This window comes from Pseudopodoces humilis, chromosome 1 (genome assembly GCF_049639895.1).
Source record: "Pseudopodoces humilis isolate 2021_Gansu_Grassland_sample_001 chromosome 1, ASM4963989v1, whole genome shotgun sequence".
Lineage (NCBI taxonomy): Eukaryota > Metazoa > Chordata > Aves > Passeriformes > Paridae > Pseudopodoces > Pseudopodoces humilis.
The window spans coordinates 108,223,406-108,243,022 of record NC_142200.1 but is presented as its reverse complement, the minus strand read 5'-3'; the positions used below and the strand labels follow the sequence as shown (position 1 = coordinate 108,243,022).

General features: G+C 40.0%; 1 protein-coding gene across 3 annotated transcripts in view; it reads left to right on the top strand.

Moving 5' to 3' along the window:
- The window catches only part of FYCO1 (FYVE and coiled-coil domain autophagy adaptor 1), a 46,621-nt gene that overhangs the window by 11,578 nt on the left and 15,426 nt on the right, over positions 1-19,617 (top strand). For all 3 annotated transcript variants that reach the window (XM_005519018.3, XM_014248556.2, XM_005519017.3), the window contains 11 exons: positions 446-571; positions 4,253-4,359; positions 5,221-5,364; positions 6,096-6,189; positions 6,599-9,229; positions 10,116-10,208; positions 11,240-11,358; positions 12,247-12,414; positions 12,845-12,994; positions 14,448-14,653; positions 15,000-15,144. In XM_005519018.3, the coding sequence (XP_005519075.3) occupies positions 446-571; positions 4,253-4,359; positions 5,221-5,364; positions 6,096-6,189; positions 6,599-9,229; positions 10,116-10,208; positions 11,240-11,358; positions 12,247-12,414; positions 12,845-12,994; positions 14,448-14,653; positions 15,000-15,144 (3,983 nt within the window). The remainder of the gene's footprint in view (positions 1-445; positions 572-4,252; positions 4,360-5,220; positions 5,365-6,095; positions 6,190-6,598; positions 9,230-10,115; positions 10,209-11,239; positions 11,359-12,246; positions 12,415-12,844; positions 12,995-14,447; positions 14,654-14,999; positions 15,145-19,617) is intronic.

Genomic DNA, 19,617 nt, shown 5'->3' with positions numbered 1-19,617 from the left:
GATTTGAATAGTGCAAGGTGCAGTCCATACCCTTGCTGCATTGCTGCTCTGAATATGATTTAGCTAGAGCAGGTTTTTCTGGTACATACACGTGTGCTACTGCCACACTTAATTGAAGGTCTCTCAGCAAGAGGTTGTTAGTGCCTTGCTCTTGAACAGCTGCTGAATCTGCTGCCAGTCTTTGTCTCAGGAGTTTTGAATGGATGTCTGTATTTTAAACAGACCCAGAACATTATTATCTCTTACTGTCAGTTAAGAAGCTTTTGTAACTTCTGGATTGCATCAGTACAGTGCAGTGTCTCTTTCCTTTGTGAATGCATTGGCTAAAGCTAAGAGGAGTCATGAAAGCACATGCTGGTGGGAGTGGAACAGGATTCCAAGTAGCTATATATAAGTATATTTCTATTTAAATTTTGCTCATTTTATTTTGTTTTCCTGCTTTAAGTTTGACCAGAAAGAAAAAAGCACATTGCTGGGGAGCAGAAAAGACTACTGGGATTATTTCTGCGACTGTCTGGCAAAAATCAAAGGAGCTAATGATGGAATCCGCTTTGTCAAGTCTATTACAGAAGTAAGTATATCAGTTAAGCATCAGAATATGTGGTTTATGTTTTGCCATGCTTTTTCAGAGAGCAGTAGCAACAAACAAAAAAAAATAAACTGCTTTTAATATGCAGCAAAAAACTTGGGCATTTTTTTAAAAATAATTTTCACATAAAGTATCAAAACGCAAACTGACCTTTTTTACTAGGGCACTAAATTATGTGAGATTAGGAAGCCTGATTTCTGTTTCAAAGACCACTTACACAAGTGAATGGACCTGTTTGTCTCTGGTTGTGGCCTGCATTTTCATAAACTTAGTGCCATTTTCTCTAAAAATAAATGAAAAATTAAGTCAAGGGTAGAGTGTGCCATCTTCAGCAAAGCTTACAGCAGGATGTGGCTCTAAGTGTAAGATGGAGGGCTTACCATATTTGACTTTTCTTAACAGTTTTTTAATTGGTCCATAGAGTTGAGGAGGACTGACTGAGAGCAGTAATTTCATCTTCTGAATTCTGTTCCTCTATGCGAAATAGCATGATGAAATGACTAGGGATGATTGTTACTATTCCCTCGGGTAAACTGTCAGGAGCAGCACAAAAAGGCTTGTTCCTGTTAGATTTAGATTAGTAATGAAAGCTTAATCTTGTAAAAACCACATTATGTCTTCAGCTCAATGCATGGGTGAAATAAAAGCTGTGAGAATCTTTCAGTGTTGATCCTGTCTGAGTCTTCAGAATTATTTGAAGATTTTCCTAGTGAGTAGAAGAGGCAGTGATGTCGTGGTGCTGGCCAGCATTGTCCTGATGCTCACTTCCATTATCTGTGAGCAGTGCTAACTTAAATTGGCAAGTTAACTGTTTACAGCAGATTTTCCTATTCTCTTGGGAATTCTTCCACAGCAGCTCTAGATAGTGTGGTTTTGATCCATCTGAAAGAGAATCATGATACTGTAGCAGAGGCAGGCTCTGGGTTCCCTACTTTTCTTTTTTCTCTTCTCAACCTTGACAGTGTTAAATTTTGCTGTTTCAAGGTGAACAGTTCAAGGAAGGGCTCCAGTTTGTTTTACCAGTGGGAAGGAAAAGAGGGGAGAGGCACAGAAATTTGGGTTTGATTTCCCACTACAGGACAGCTAGAGAAGTAAGGACAGTAGCTGCTGCTGCTGGAAGAATCCTTTGACTACAGATGGTGGGCCCTAAATTTTCAGTAGCAGGAGCCACTCAGGAGCCATTTATCTGCAAAGGTGGCTGTCATGGGGTAGCTCGACAGTGGCTGTGCTGTAGTCTTCAGCACTCTTTTTCTTGTGGTATCACTACATGTGTCTACTGCCACATGTAAAGACTGCTCTGCTTTTTCCTTCTTCAATACCTCTGGCCGTTAAATTGTTAGCACAGCATCAGAAATTATAGAAGCAGGATATTTTCTACTTCAGTTTATGTGCAGCCATAGAAATTATCTTCTGGAAGGCTTCTTTAATGTTTATTAACTTGTGGTTTAGAAATATAAACTCTTAAAAAAAGAATCAGTGATCTATTTCAGGTAACTGAGCTGGCAGAATTGGGCCTGGAAGTTAAATGACACATGGCACAAATACATGTTTGTTATTCCCATTAGGGAATTATTCCCACAGGTAGAAATCAGCAGCAAATTTTTGAATCTGGCTGGATAGAACATAAAGGTTTCCAAATGTCCTTTTTTAGTTTACTGAACAATATTCGTTGACTTTCAGATGTGGAAATGAACAAAAAGGAAAGAGTAATAGCAGTTAACTTAAAAAACAGTCAAACATTCAACAGCATAAATGCCTCTTCTGCTCTGCTTGCAGTGCTTCCAATATTAGAGTGCATGATATGCTAGTGAGGTGGAGCAAGGAAGCAAATAAGAATACCCTGGAAACTTGTTATCTGTTAATTAAGCAGAGGGCCTTATTCTTGAGAGCAGTAGGCGAGCAGTGAGTTCTGGTCATTCCCCTTTCCCTTTCAAAAGGTGATTGTGCTGAATACACATCCTTCCAAATCTTTACAGCCATACACTGCACCTTAGCTACAGTGTTTGCTGTCAACATAGGAACATTGTCAATACCAGACACTCTGCCTCCCTGATTTCTAGCAGGAGGTGGCATGATTTTGTTTCCTAGTCAAATAGCCTTTAGCTACTTGTAGCTGAATATATGTAAATATTTTCCTCCAGTTCTCACCATGTACCTTTGTTTTGGTCTTTCCATATTGCTTATGGAAAGTATAGCAATTTAAATTGATAAACCAATGGGAATAAGGTTAGGATTAATTCTGTGGCTTCCAGGGTTTGGTGGTTTTTTTGAAAGTTATTAAGATAGTCAGTAAATATGCCTAGTAAGGAAAAAACCACTTGTAAGCTGCTGTGCACAGAGTAGGGATAGCATATCCCTGAAGAAATGTTCAGATCTGCAGGGTGAATGAGCGTGAAAACCAGGTGGGAAATTAAATTTGCATTTTCTGGGAAACTTAGTGTGCTTAGCGACCATGGTATTTTCTACTTTGTATCCTGTAGAATTCAAACCAAAAATCAGTAAAAAGTGTTGCTTTCTTTGCTTCACATTTCATTCAGGTTCCATTTATAAGGAACATTTTTATATGTAGTGGGTTACTGAGCTAAATGAGGAACCTTTGTTACTTCAGAGCAGAAGCCCAGTAACAGCAGTAACAGGGAAGCTGAGGGTATTGCTCTCACTTCACCACAGTGGAATACTTATTGGCAGGAAAGAAAGCTTGTGTGGCCCTTGAGCCTTCTTTCACACTAACCTTTCAAGCAAAGTTTATAGTAACCTACTAACTTGTGGCTCACCCTCTGTAGTATTTGTCTTGGCATCTATTTTAAATCATAAATGTGTTTGCTTTGTTAGTTTGATGAGAAGTTAGGTGAGAAATTCTTTCATCACACTCCTTTTCCATTCCTAAATTGGTTACTGACTTTGATGGGAAGAAGAAATGAAACACAACTATTCACTGTTTCACTATTTTGCAGGACAGAAAATGGTTCAGATTAAAAAATAAAGTATCAATTTTTCAAATCAATACTTATAAAAAAAATCAGCACTGAGCTTTGCGATCCCCCTTACGTTGATTTAACAGCTGTCTTCATAAAAAGATCCATTAATTTTGGTCATGCAGCTGTTCTTGGTCTGAAGAAAGAATTAGATTTTAATCAACTTTATGTCTAAGTATTAAGGAAGGCTTTTTGCATTGTCTGGGGTTACTGTGTCCATGGGGATGTATATTTATATATGTGTACATCATTGTTCTATGACTAAATCTGTCCTAAAGCTCTTCCAGCTGTGGCCATACACATCTTCAGTAACTTAAGCAGTCACTTCTGCCTTTGCTGGGCACATTGAGATTTGCCTTATATTTAAATTTAAATTGTCCTTAGCACAGTCTGTGCTCAGGTACTCCATATATTAGATGATTCATTGGTCCTGTGGTGCCTTTCATATTATTATAAAGTGGACAGCAGCCAGCTGTAGAAACAAATTCATCATTCCGAAAAGATTCCACCCAATGACAGGCTTAGGAAGTGTTTCTGAGTGGCAGTTCTTACTGGCTTCTTTTACAACTTTTTCCTTTACAGTGGCTTATTGGGAGTATTTTTGTGTTGCTTTGTAGGCTATTCTGACCATGTCTACATGATTACAAATGATATTTAACTTTCTTTTCTTGTGGTTTCTCTCTTCCAGCTACGAACCTCTCTTGGAAAAGGAAGAGCATTTCTTCGTTATTCCCTGGTTCACCAAAGGCTAGCAGACACCTTGCAGCAATGTTTTATGAACACCAAAGTGACCAGGTGAATAGCAAGTGCTTTTTTAACTAATGGATGTTTGCTCAGTGTGATCAAGCAACATCACCTAGTAGCTATTGAAAGAAATTGAAACGCTTCCAAGTGTTTGGCTTGGAGAGGTGGTAATAGGATATGAAGGATCATAGACCTTTTGGCCTGGGTCACTGGTTCATACCTATCTTGGGCTTGTAAAGATTGAAAGTTATTATAGCTTAATATGTGTGGAGTGGGTTGTGCTGATGCTTCTTTAGATCAGTTTCAAGGTTGATGTATTTATAAGTATTGAAGACCCTGGGTTTGATGGGCTATTCATCCTGAGAGAGGATTAATTTGGACGTGTTGCACAAAGCCCCAGACAGCATTTGCATATATCTGTGGATGGTCACACAAAGGAGCAACTTGCTCTTGGCCAAGAAATTCCAAAGATGGTTTGTATTTGGTTGGAGGGACGCTGCTAGGGCTTTAAGAAAAAGACAGCTATTTTCACAATGTACTTACTTCTGGATGATGCTTTCTGTTCCTCATTTTTGATATATTAAATGTGTGTTTTAGGTATTTACTGTGTGATTGTCCAGTGTATAGCAAATATTTTGCATTGTCAGTGATTTGACCAAGCACTAGAGGAAAAAATATTTTGTGTAGGGTCTCCTTTAAAGATATTTATGAGGGATTAATTAAGTTTGTTTAATTTCATTGACATTGAAGGGATGGGATCTTTTTTGATGCATCTGGTTGTTTTCATTTGTGTTTTGAATACTGTATCATAGTTTTTCTGAGGTGAATAATGATGTAGGGGTTTTTTTGTAAGAGAAACTGCTGCTTCCCTTTTGCTTATGAGTGACTACTTCTCTTTTGTTTGTTTTCAAGTGACTGGTACTATGCAAGAAGTCCATTTCTGAATTCCAAGATGAGTTCTGACATTGTGGGTCAGCTGTATGAGCTCACTGATGTTCAGTTTGACTTGGCATCAAGAGGCTATGATTTAGATGCTGCTTGGCCAGCATTTGCCAGGTAAGATGGAGCTACACTGTGATTTTGTATTAACAAGGACATAAAACACCTGCCAGCTAATGGATCTGTAAAAGCTTCTGCTTTTGAGGGTAGGAATATTTGTGTTTGAGCAGGTATATGCTTTTTCCATGTAATTAATCCATGACCAAATTATCCTATTTCTCCTTCACTGTACTGAGCACCAGTGATCAGAGATTATGCTCTGTAATATGGCACTTCCAGTAGCTGCAGTTTAGTCCCAAATCCCAATCTCATCTGAACAGGTGCAGGAAGAAATCTCCTTAGCTTCCTCTGTTTGAAGAGCTGAGACATGTAGTGACTGCACAGCCAAGCAGTGTGCATCACTTGCAGCCGTGTTTCTCCCACGTACAAGGGGGGATAACAAAAACTACCAGGTCTGGTTCAGGTCCATTTGGATCAATGGGGGTTTCCTAGGGCGCTTTGCTGCCACCGTCTGGTTGAGCCGCTGCCACACAGCAGTACAATTCCTTAGAGCAAGGCTGCTCTGGTTCTTGTGGATGAGGGAAGTGACATCACCTATTAGAGGTGCCTTGGATATCCCTGTCTTATATTTCGTCAACTTCAGTGGTCGCTGGCCGAGACAGAAGGTGCAGTTATGTCCTTTTTTATGTGGTAGTTACCACTAGATAAATCTTACATATACAAGCAGAAGGAGACATATATATGTGCTTAGACTTACCTTAGATACTCTTTCTCTATGTGATCAACAGGAGGACTCTGTCCTCACTTGGATCTTCAGCATATTTATGGAAGCCCCCAAGTCGCAGTTCCAGCATGAGCAGTTTAGTGAGCAATTATTTGCAGGTAAGCAAATTGCAAATAAATGTTTATATGTCATGATAGGTCTTTGGTTAACATAGTTCCAGAGAACTAAATAGTTTTATTATGGTTATGAGTCATATCATCTAAACTGCAAAAAGCATTTTTAATTAGAAGTAAAGGGAATTGTCTGTCAGCTGCTTCAACTTAACATGCAAATCTTGTAAAAGTAAAAATATACGTTCAGAAGGCTACCTGCAGATAGGTATGTTTTCACTTATCATTTGGGAAAACAAGCCCCATTTCCTACAAATTGGTATCTTGTAGTGCTATGAAGGCAACATGCAATTTCACTGTACATTAAGAACCTGAACTTGCTCTCATTTGAGCACAGCATTTAAATGAATATTTAATGCTACTTAAACTTTCTGATTTTCCCCTTCTGTTCATTTAGGCACAAGAGTTTCCTTCCAGCCCTGATGTAAATAACTCACTAAATGTTGAACACCTTGAGGGCTACGAAGAGATGCGTTTAGAACTTGACCAGGCTGAGCTGAGGCAGAGGGAACTTCAAGATCGCATTCACCAGCTAGAAATTGAAAACCAGGAGCTCCAGGCAGCTGTCAGCCTTCAAAAAGAACAAGTACAGGTAGAAAAGGAGAAGAGCAATAACTACAGTGAGGAGAACTCCCGGCTGACAAGGATGATCACAGAGTTACAGAAGCAGTGTGAGATCTCACACTCCACTCAGAGCACTGTCCATGACCTGCAGAAGTGTCTACAGTCACTGGAACTGAGTGCAGCGGAGCAGCAGAAGGAACATTCAATAAAGGTGGACCAGCTGTTGACCAGCAAGGAAGATTGTGCCTCAGAATTGCAGGTTTCAAATCAGGAGCTGGAGGCCTCTAAGGCTTTGATGGCTGTGAAGGATCTTTGCATTGATGAGCTCAAAGCCAAACTGAGTTCCACAGAACAGAGGAACCTCAACCTCCTTGCAAAAGTTGATGCTGCCTTGGATCAAAAGGGACAGCAAGCCACAGCCCAGTATGACTCTGCTGTACAAATACAGGCACTGTTAGAGAAGCTTCAGGAGATGGAAAAGGAAAAGGCAGATATGCAAAGACTCAGTGATGAACATGCATCTCAGCTGAAGGCAGCAAGGGAGGAACTGCTGCTGAAAGAACAGGCACAGAAGGAACTGGAATCCAGATACAGTAGCCTCACTGCTAACTCCAAAGAAGAGAGTGAAAAGCTGATTGGGAGCCTGGAGACCATGGCAAAGGAAAAGGATGCACTTCAGAAGGCCCTGACTCTGAAAGGAAAGGAAGTGGCTGAGCTCCAGACCCAGGTAATGGGGTCTCTGGCTCAGGTGGGTTCACTGGAAAAAAAACTTGAGGAAGCCAGGAAAGAAAAAGAGAAACTTGAGGAGGAGTATGGTAGGAGGGAAGGAGCACTGAAACAGGAATCCCAGTCACAAGCAGAGCAACTTGAACTACAGGAGGGTCGCTTAACAAAGGTGAGTCAGACTGTGTGTAGCCTTCAGGAGCAAAACCAGAAACTCATGTCTGAGAAGGAGCATCTCGGGCAGAAAGTCAAGGAGCTGGAGGAGCAGATGGAGCAGCAAAACTCTACAGTGAGTGAATTGGATGAGGAGAGCAGAAAACTGAAAGCAGAGAATGAGAATTTGCAACAGTCTAAGAAGAAGATGGAAGAGAAGCTGAAAAATCTGGAAGCTTCTAAGGCTTCCCTAGAAGCCAATGTAGCCAGGTTGAGAGCCTCTGAGAAGCAGCTTCAGAGTGAGATAGATGATGCCCTGGTGTCAGTTGATGAAAAAGAAAAGAAGCTCCGGGTTGAGAACAAACAGCTTGATGAAGACTTGCAGAATGCCAGGAGGCAAGGCCAAATTCTAGAGGAGAGGCTGGAGGCTCTGAACTCAGAATATGAAGAACTAAAGCAAAGAGAAGAGACCTCCAAGGAGTCTTATGCCTCACTTGAAGCACAGCTGAAGAGTGCCAAACAGCATAGTTTACAAATGGAAAAAAGCTTGGACACCTTGAAGGAAAGCAAAGAGTGTCTCCAGTCACAGCTCACAGAGAAGGAAGCAGAACTGCAGGGCATGGAGAGCCAATGTCAACAGCTAAGAGCAGAATCTGAAAGATACAGGAAGAAAGCAGAGACTCTTGAGATAGAAAAGCTCAGTGTTGAAAAGACATGCCTTCATCAGACAAAACTTATAGAATCTCTCACATCAGAAAAGGAATCTGTGGAAAAACAGCAGCTACAGCAGGCGGCATCCCTGGAGAAGGAGGCAAAAGATCTGGCTTTCAGAATGAGCATGAGTGAAGAGCAGCTGGAGGTCAGCCGAGGTGAGGTGTCCAGGCTGCAGGCAGAAGTCCTTGATCTGCGAGTCAAGCTTCAGCAGGCCACCGATGAGAGAGAGAGGATAAGAAGTGAGCTGGCAGTCGCTGAGGCTGTCTCAAGTGAGCAGAAGACGCTTGTCCAGCAGCTGAAAGAGCAGAGTGAGTCTCTCAACAGAAATCATGTGCAAGAACTGGTGCAATGTAAAGAAAGGGAAGAAAAGCTGAAAAAAGAGCAGGAGAGGACAGCCCATCAAAAAGCTGAGCTAGAAAGTAATTTGATGAACCTAAAGGAAGAGCTGTCTAAGGTTAAGCGCTATTTGGAAAATGCTAGAGTGGAAAATGAAGAAAATAAAGATCTCCTCCACAGGACGAACACTGATATGGCTGAACTTGGTATTCAGATTTGTGCCTTGACCTCTGAAAAGGTGGATGCAGAAGAGCAGTTGGCCCAGGCAACAGAAAGGTTCAAAGAATTGGAAGAACAAGCAGCAGAGCAACAGGAGAAGCTGAAACTTGACATCTCTAATCTCAGAGAGGAGAACAAGAGCCTGCAAGAGAAATTAGAGGTGGCTCAAATGTGTGCCGCAGCTGTCCCAAGTCTGCAATTGCAGCTGGAGACAATAAAGAAACAGGCACAGAGTTTCCAAGAGACCAGCCAAGAAGAGCTGTCTGCAATAAAATTTCAAATGAGCACAGAGATTCTAAATTATCAGACAAAATTCAAGGTAAATTAATGTAATTATTATAGCTGAGGAAGCTGCTTTACCATCTGCTGCAGCAATTTCTGCATGAAATCCTGAGGTTTGTGTGGGTCAGGCTCTGAGACTAACATGCAACTAGCTTTAGCTTGGGAATCTGAAAATGTCTCTGTGCTCATGACCTAGGCCTATCTGAGGTAAAATAACTCTTCAGAGTTTTATGGACATGTATAGTGGAGAGGCCAGGTGATACAGAAAAGCAAGTCAATACTCATGAAGGTAATGATTTCATACATTGGTACTGAAGGTGGCATCTGCTGTCCCTCTGGTCGCAGCTGTGGTTGTTTCCTCTTTTTGTAGGAACATTACAAGACCTGTTCCTCACACCTGTAACACTGCTCCTAAGAACTGATTTTGATGAAAGGAATCTTAAACTGAGACCAGTTGCTTTTGCGTTTAATTCCCTCATATATTTTTGCTTTCAGCTGCTCAAGGTAGCAGCTGGGAAGATCAAAGTTTTGCTTTCAAAAAAGCATGAGTCAGCCTTGTGTATATGAAACAGCACACCTAAAGGCTGAATATTTCATTGTGTTTGCTTTACCATTCTGATAAAATGTCTAAGATTGATGGTTGATCGGAAGCTTATGCCACTGCATGGGTTTGACCTTCTTTTTGTTGATAATTGCAACAGCCTATGCAAAATAACAGTAAAACACAGTTTATGTGCTACCATAAAGTGAGTTTGCTTGATTCCAAGAGTTGCATGTTTTTTTAGCTGTCTTTCATGAGCCAGTGGCACTGCATTTATCCCATGCATGGCAATAAGAGCACTCATAATTCACAGCTGGGAGCTTTGCAAGTGACGGGGTTGCTGCTGGAGGATTATTAACTACTGGCTCAATCTCTCTACCAGGCTGTCAATGAGGAGTGTGGGAAAGTAAGAGAGCAACTTCAGGAGCAGAAGCGACAACAGCATGCAGTGGAGGAAGAGATTACAGAGTTACAAGTAGGTGCTTGATCTGAATTAAAACCAGAGGTCTTTGTGTCAGCAGGCATTAGTGTTACAACTGGGAAGGCAAGCAGTATTTCTGATGACTGGCTGTGAGTCTGAGAATGCCCTTGTGTAAGTAAAGGTGCTGCAGACAAAATACTGGGCATCTGACAGCCACTGAAGCAGAGATTATGAAAAACATGATGTCACTTAGAATTTGTCCTGCCTTGAAAGCTGGTCAGATTTTATGTAAGACCTGGGTGTGTGTGTTCTGTTCTTAATGGGGGTGTGGGTTTAAGATATGTCTTTCTTAGGCCCTGCATTCCTGTACAGCCACATGTGTAGGTCCATCAATTTGCAGGTTGAAAAGGGCACTGAATTAGAGAATTGATGTTGCTGAGAAATAACCCAGCCAGAAAAAACCCAGAATTTTTACAATAAGTTCATCAAACAGTTGAGTTAGAAGGGTCATACTGAGCTGTAAGGAATCTGGAAAGAAGAAAGTTAAGATTACTGGATGTGGCCTTGCCTGCTAGGAGAAATACGTACCTTTAGATGCAATTAGGTATGTTCCCTGAGGACTCCAAGTTTGGCAGACTTCTCTGGAGAGTCTAGCTGTGAAAGAAGTTGGGTTGTTTTCGATTGTTCTTCATATTGCATATGATCTTATTGAACAATATTTTTCTCCTATTTAATTTTTCTCATTTGAAGCTTTTAGGTGGTGGAAAACTTTCAGGGTGTATTCTTTTGCCATTATTTTTGGAAAATTTTTCTTGATAAGGAGGCAAAAACTCAACTGACATGGTCTAACAAGAATTACAGGCTTAACACTGTCTTATTTTAGCGTGTATCCCTTATTCAGTGTGACAGAAGTAATCAGTCACTAGTACACAACTAATTACTGCCTGCTTATACAATAATATCTTAATCAGTTGTTTGGCTGTACCTGATTCTTTTAAAACATTGTTAGCTGTCTTGGTAATTGTCCTGTGCATGGTAAAGTCTTGTTTTTATATGTAAGGACATACAGTAATTCATTTTACTAGGCTGCAAACACGAATTTGTGTAGAAAGTTGGATGAAGCAAGAGAGCAGCTGTCAGAATCAGAATCTGCTCGGCTGCAGAAGGAAGAGGAAGTGACTTCTCTTAGAGAACTTGTGGAAAGGTGAGAGTTTGGGTTCTTTACAGAAACTTTTATTTTGTAGGCCAAGCAAGGGGACAATAATCAAAACATATTGAAAATCGTCATAGTTTATGAAGTACCATATGTCACAGGATTTATATAGAACAAATAGCACACGGGCACTGGGAGGGAATATCAGATTGGCAGATGAGAAACATGGAAATTATCCAGCAGACGTGAATGCATGGTTTAGTTTTTACTGTACTGTTAATTTAGCTAATATAAATTCATGAAAGACATTTCTATAATGTATTTTTACCTTATAGGTTAAGCACAAAATTAAAACAATATTTGGTTTATTTTGTAAGGAATGGAAATTTTGTACTTTTGGACTGTTTGTTTTTTCTCTCCTCTTCATGAAGTTTCAGGCAATCAGTAAGAATTATCTGAATGCAACCACATCCTGCATGTTGGTCAGGTTTTTTATCAGCTTTAGTAATCTAACTCAGGATGTGTTTTCAAGGTCTGTAATGTGGGCCTGTGTGGTGTGAATAATATGGCAGTCAGAAATAGATCTTCATGAGGCTCACGCAGAGTCCAATAGGTTAACCAAAGCCTATGTATTTTTATATCTTTGTGCTGGTATCATCTGTATTATTCCTAGTTGGTATCCATCATATGCTTTGCTATAAGCAGGGCATCCAAGAAATTGCTGGTTGCTGGCTGTGTTTATTAGATAATGGATCTATGTGCATTTTCAGTGATGCAGAAAACTGGGGAGATTCTGTCTAGCTCTAAAAAACATGCACACTGAGAAAAATTTCACTGAAATGACGTGTTTATCAGGGTGGAGGAACCCTTCTTTCCACAGGGAGGACTTAAATTTACATGAGCTAAAAATTATTCATAATTGCCTTTGTATTTAATCAGGATCCAAAAAGAAGCTGATGAAGCAAAAGAGAAGATCCTGGATTACACTGAGAAGCTCAGCAAGGTGGCAGCAGACAAAGATAGTAGCGACCAGAAGTTATTTGCTGAACTGGATGACCTGACAAGAACCAAGCAGTTCCTTGAAGAACGTTTGATAGAACTTATCAGGTTAGCATAAAAATGAACAGTAAGCAGAAATTAAAATACTTGCTTAGGATGTTCAGGGACACTGCTTAGGTCATCCAGGCTTATATTCCCAAATTGAAGATACAAGTAAAGGACAAATTCATTGGCAGTTGAAATTTTGCGCTTCCATAATATAGTCAAAAAATGTAACACTCAATAATATCTCCTTAATTTGCTGTCTGTTTTAAAAAAATATGTGGTTCTCTGCATGGCATGTGTTCTTCTCCCTGTCTTTGCAGAATTTTCAGTAGGTTTTTTGATCTACCTTTATGTCTGAAAGCTCCTCCGAATTTTAGGAGAAAAGGAATTTTTACTGTGAAGCTTTCACCAGCATTCCAGTTGAGGTTGATTAACAATAAACCAACACTGACAACTTCTATGTGTTTCCTTTCTTTTAACTGTGTCACTGCAGAGATAAGGATGCTTTGTGGCAAAAATCCGATGCTCTGGAGTTCCAGCAGAAGCTTAGTGCAGAGCAGAGGTGGCAGGGGGACACAGAAGTTAATCATTGTCTGGACTGCCAGAGAGAGTTCTCATGGATGGTGCGCCGACACCACTGCAGGTCAGTTGTTGAACTGTGTTGCACTGTTCAAAAGTAAAACTCAGTAAGATTGCCTACGTGGAGGAAATATTTCTTAATGTTCACAGTTCACTGATCAGAATTGTTGACACATGACATTGTAGAGCTTGTAAGCTCCCCATGAGCTTAAAAAGGCATAAGACATTATTGGAAAGATCCCTTGACATGCATTAAGACGAAGGTCTGGATGCAACTCTGACTTGGGGCGTCTGTTAGTTTCTCATTTCTGGAAACAAGGATAATCACACCTGTATAGTGTGTTTCTTTGAAGGACTGTGCACTTTTCTGTTATGCTCTGAACAATATTCACTAAAATGGCATTTCTACTGTGATGGAAGTATTCCAGAACAAGTTTCAACATGCATGTGCATGCATTATAAATTTGTTTTCTTACACTACTTATGTTCAGAGATAATTAACTATTGCAGAGTAGTTTGTTGTTTTTTTTCAAAGTGGATATTAGATTATTTCCCCTAGAGTTAGTATTAGTTATTCAATCTAGATTTAAAAGTATTTAAAAGTATTTTAATGGATACATTTCAGGGTCCAGGGTAGTGGTATGTTTAGCTTGGCTCTTTAATATTCCTTATCTTCATAAACTGATTTTTCATGTGAGGAAAGAAGGAAGCACTGACACTGTTTCCATTTCATGTGAATGTAAACAACATTCTATAGGGATTAGTGAATGATGAAGTAATTTTGAGTAACAACTTTGAAATTACTCATTTCAGCTAAGGTCTCTGAAAGCTGCTTGTGTCTTCACCCAGTAATTATCTAAATGATTAAGAAAAACAAAACCATTAAAATTTCCTGAGTAGCTGTCATCCCTGATGGATGATTTTCTTCATGGAAATCTCAGCATGCTCATTAAAAAGTAGTTGACAAGTTTAATACTGTGAGACTTCAGAGTGGAGGGGGCAGGAGGGATGAATGTACACATACGTATACAATACTGGATTTTTTTCCTTTCTGAAGGGAAGAGGGGTATGAAGCAGAGACATACAGATGTGTTTTTAAACTCCATATAATCAAATCAAGTTTTGTTCTACCTGTCTGTGAGATTTGGCCTGTGTAGTGTTAAGTTAATTTTCTTTTTATGTACTTAATATAAATATTATTTATTTGCATTGTATATTTGTAGACATTTGATTGTTTTATATCTTTATATTTAATTTTTTGTATTTTTAGTTTTTTCTGTTGTACCTGTTTATTAAGGTAGCAAAGTGTGAATGTGAATTTCTGTCCTGTGCCTGTCAAGAAGACTTGCTTCACTTCAGTAAGGAGCACTGAAGGTCTGAGTTCTGCCAGTGGGTGTAGCTTTCATGTTTTTGCAGAAAACACAACCATTATGGGAGAGCCCCAGACTCTGTCAGGGAGATATGTTCCAGCTGTATGTGGTACTTTTCTAACACCTTTGGTTTTGAATCATTTCTAGAATGTGTGGCCGCATTTTCTGCTACTACTGCTGCAACAACTACATGGTGACAAAGCCTGGTGGAAAAAAGGAGCGTTGCTGCAGAGCTTGCTTTAATAAGCCTAGAGTCATTGTGGACAGTACAGATGACTCTGGATCCAGTGCCAACCAGGAAGGATCACCAGCTTCATTGGAATCACCTGTGTCACCATCTGAGAGGGCTTTTGGTTAGTTTATTGTTTGCATGCTGTGGAGAAATAAGTAGGGTTCTTCGAGTCTCCAAGAAACTACATGGTCACTTCCGGCTCCAATGATCTGCAGGAGGTCATGGAGTGTTTTCAGGGTGGGACTGATCATGTCTCTAGATTTGATTGGTATTGAGAGAAATGTTTGTGTATATTAAATGATTGTCAGTCAGCCCAAGACTTTCCATTAGTTCTAATAGTTATCTAATACTTCTGTCAATGAAGAGGAATGGTCCAGGCTTCCCGCTTAAGGGTTTGCTTGTTTGTTTCCCAGGCAACCAGCTAATAGTGTTTATGTTTCTTCGGATGTTTTTTTTTTTTGGCACAGTTGCAAGTGAAGCCTCTAAACCACCAGATGATGCAGCTTTTGACATAATCACTGATGAGGAGCTGTGCCAAGTACAAGAATCAGACTCTCTCCACAATGAAAGTCAGATGGAAAGAGACTCTTTGGATCAAAGTGTGACAGATCTGTGAGTAAACACTGCTTCTCAAAGAGGGTACTCCTTGGGATTTGCTTTAGAATGTTCTTCTTTTTCCTCCATTCAGTGAGAGTAGTCAACCTCTGTGTAAAGTGAAGACCTCTGTTCCCAGGCCACATGTTCAGTAGAACAACACAAGATAATTTTGGTCTTTTTGCACAGTCAGCATTCAATCTAGTAAATCTAAACCACTTCATGCTCTCCTACGTGCTTCACTACAACACAGGGGAGTAGCCCCATCTCTGTGTTGTCATCAAGCCAGCTGTCATCATCAAAGTCAGCATTCAGGCTCTCTGTGTCTGTAGACTTCCTTACTACCTTACAGATGACAGCTTACAGAAAAGAACAATTGTGTAGCTGCATCTGGCTCAAGTTCTTTTCTTACTTTAGAAAATGGGATTGAGTGCAGATTTCAGTCATTTTTTTTTAACATCTATTTCTACATAAATTGCCAATGAAAAAGATTTAAGGCCATCTGAATATTTGGTTTGCAAATTACATTGTAGTGTTAGACTTTAATGTGTATCCATTTTTAGGCAAAATATTGTTTTACTATCGTTCAGATATTTTCAAATGATTTACAATAATTCTGTTCTGTAAAATACATTGTCTTTTGAGAAGAAAAAACAAAAAGAGCAATTTCACCTAAATTATGTACTTGCTTTGCTTCCAAGCAGAAAAATAGATGGGATAAATCTCAGTGCTAAACTGAAAATAGTCACAGAGTAAATAGTCTGCTGTTGAGAAAGCAGACCTAGACTCTTTTTCACTCAGCAGACCCATTTCCAGTATAAACCCCAATGACTTGCAGTTTGGGTTGAAGACAGATAGTACAGACTTGTTTATTTGGTAAAAAAAAAATTCAAAATTCTTCATATTTGTTTCTTGGTAAACACCTTAAATGTCTTCTGCCTACTTTGTGTACAGTCAGCACTAATATTATATTCCTGCTTATCATGTGCTGGGCAGACATGAATGAACTGAGCTTCACATTGCCCTTGTAAATTTAATATTGCCATTGTTTTGCAAAAGGACAATTTGTGGTGTGGAATTTTTGTTTGTTTTGTGAAGAAAAAAGTGAAATATAATTCTTCTTTTAATTCATGCTCATGAATTAAAATGCTTAATTCATTTAATTCATTAATTCTGCAGCAGGTATATTACAGGTAAGTTAGCTCTGGAGAAAACAACCAGGAGAAGAGAAATAAGTGTGGGTCACCATTTGTTTAAATTCGAGATTGGTCTAAATTCATCTTGTCTGACAAAGTATTCAGACAGGAAGGAAGGATTGCCACTTACAAGGGAATACTATTCTTGAAAAGCACCCATGGAACAACTTACTTGCGCCATGTAAACTTTTAAAGGTTGTCCAGCTTCCCTTGTCAGATTATAAGCAGGAGAGACAGGAAATAGTGCTTTTTCCTTTGTTGCTTTTTGTTAGCAGTTTCATGAGCAGGTGGAAGAGTCCTACTGTGGTTGTACTTTGAACTTGAGACATTCCTAGAAGAGAACACAAATGACACCTGCCCTTTCCCATGACACCTATAATGTTTGAAGGTCTCATGAGCTGGAGCACTGGAGAAGACAATGGCCTTCTTGCATAGCAGATGACTTGAGCATTTTGTGTTGATTGTGGGTTTGTATTATGGGAGAGATCTAGAAATTGGTAAGTGAGTCAGATGATGGTGCGGTGCCTGTGGTGCATGTTGAAGAAAAATAGCAGGGCACAGAGCTGACTGTGTTTTCTCACTTGTTTCTGTGGTGAGGAGTACATGTGTACCCAAAGCTTCAGTGTCACTTAGCACAGGAGCAGGAAGTGCAGCATGAGATACTTTGGTTGGTTGTGAGTAAATGTGCCAGAACCACTGTACTGAGTACAAGCAAAGGTTCTGCCAACCCTCTGTCCTATCTTTGACAGCAGCCCATGAGAGATGTACTGAAAATTTTCCCCTGTGTTTTCTCCCACATTTCAAGGACCTGCAGTTCAGTTACTTTCTGAGCTACTGGTTTGATTGCTGCAGATTTCTTGGCTGTACTGGGCTGGCCACCTTGAACTTCATGTAGACCAATCATCTATATTATTCTTCTTTCTAAAGTGTCCAGCTAAATGTGACCTGATTTTTATATGAAAACTTCACATAGTCTCCACTGGCATTCTAATAATGTTGTCTTTGCATTAAAATGGGTAATTTGCTTTGATACTGTGTTTGGGGAACACACAAAGGATCCAAGATTGTGGTTGCTAGATGCAGGTCTGAGGAAGGCATACAAATTAGTCAGTTTTCAAGGCTAAACTTCTTTATTGAGATTTGCTGAAAATAATCCAAGCTATTTTGGTTTTGCCAGAAATTTGAACCAGCTGGTGGTGCTCTAAAAATGAAGGAGATGAGCAGCCACAAGAGGCAAGAGGAGTCGGGCTTTCTGTCCAAGTAGAAGATCAGCAATTGACATGCCCTGTTGACATAGTTTCTTATGACCTAACTCTGGCTGACAGCAGATATTTTCACACTGACTGTACCTAGAATACTGTGTGTGAGTCCTTGCTGGACTGAAAATGCAAGTTGGTTCTCAAAGCAGTGAATTATCTTCAAAGGACATTCCTGTTCCTATTTGTCCCCCTTTTGGTGCCTACTGTACTTTTACTCTTTTTTTCACTTGGTCTCTTCACTAAGCCCTGACACTGTTCTTTCCTTGAAGTGACATGAAACAATTACAACAAAATTATTTCATAATAGCAAATTTTGAGAGGCTGCCTTTATTGGTACAGGCCAGTTGAGAATCACTTAAAACTCACCTTAGTCATCAACTGCAGAGGTATGTGGCAGGATAAGAGAGATGATTGTACCACCATAACTCTGTCTGACCTTGAAGTAGCTCTTTCCTAGAGGTTAGGATTAAGCAGCAGTTACTTCATCTTTCAGGTTTGTTATGTGTGTTTGGACCAACCTGGTCAAAATCTTAAGTGTGAGAAGCTGAGATTAATTGTGCAATTTTGATACATCCTGCTACTTCAAGGCTCATGGGTTTTCTTTTGAAGTGTTGTATTTTTAAACTCTTATTTCTAAACCATTCATATTTTCATACTGTGTTCTAAAACAAAGAGCCCCGGGATAAACTAGAGCACTGTGTTTCCATTTTTATGTGTTGTAGGCATAGCATGCCTGCAATAAATATTGCAGCAGCAAAATCAAGATCACAGACAGCAGAAGAGTAAAAAAAACCCAAAGTTGCAACTATCCTGGTACAGCAACAAAGAGTTTATTCATACCTTGGTAGTGGTAGAAAAACATCTCAGCCTTTCAGTGCAGTGGTTGCTTTGGTTTGGATTATTTTTTTTTTTTCCTTGATGAGTCATAACACTCTTTGCTGACCTAATTACAACTCATGTGGCCGGGCAGGGTGCAGTGTAGGCAAAAGGGGGAAGTGAACGTGGTCTGAAGCACTCCCTGCTCAGTACAGAACCAGCCAGGAAGGACAGGGAACAGGAGCATCTCTTGCCACCCTATGCTGGCAAAACCTGCATTGCAGTTGTGTGTTGAAATGGCATCTTTCCACATGTAGTCACACCACATTCCTTTGTAGCTTTGTTTTTAGGGATATTTCACTGTGGCAGAATCAAGAGAAACAAGGATTGCCTAAGCAGGTGTTTCCTAAAGGGGAAAGTGGTGGGATGGCACGCTGCTGCCAGAAAGGGTCAGGTTCCTCTGAGTTGCAGTGCTCTGATAGGAAGGCCTGGGTATTAATGGGGAGTGAAGGAACATCCAGAGAGGGTTTTTTTTGCAAGAATGGTTTGAAGCAGTTAAAATTGGTATTTCAAAGCTGTAATACTTTGGGCCAGACCCAACCTTACCTTTATTACAAGCAGCCCACAGCTGCATAAAGTCTTCCCTTTGCTCTTGTGCAACATACCTTCTTCCTTTTCCCTATTCCAGTCTCCACCCCTGTTCTACTACTTTCTGCAAGAGATTTTGCACACTTTTCTGCCCCCTGCACATCTTTTTGCCTCCAATTGGGAGGTTGAAAAGACCAGAGGTTGAAAGGGAGAACTGGTGGAACAAGGTTGGAAAACCACAGTTTCATTACAAGGGAACCAAGGTGCCAGGAAAAAGAGATTGGGAAGATGTCATGATGCAAAGAATGTGTGGGGAATTGGGGTGTTAGAGTCTGTGTGTACAGGAACACTGCTCTGTGTTGGAATCCATGTGTGTGAGATATGATATCTCTGGTGTTTACATGGGGCCTGGTAATCTGGCAACGTGAGCTCTCTTATCAGATATAAGATACAAAGATGTGTATGGGACATTCAGACCGTGAACCTGATATTAGATGAAAGGCAGATTAAAATGCTGCTTTCTGGCAGAAATTTTAGATGAATGCAAAAGGATTTTGTGCATAGACCTTGTCCTAGATGGAAAAAAAACCCCAAAACATCTAGAAAAACCAAACCACACATGAAACCCAGCG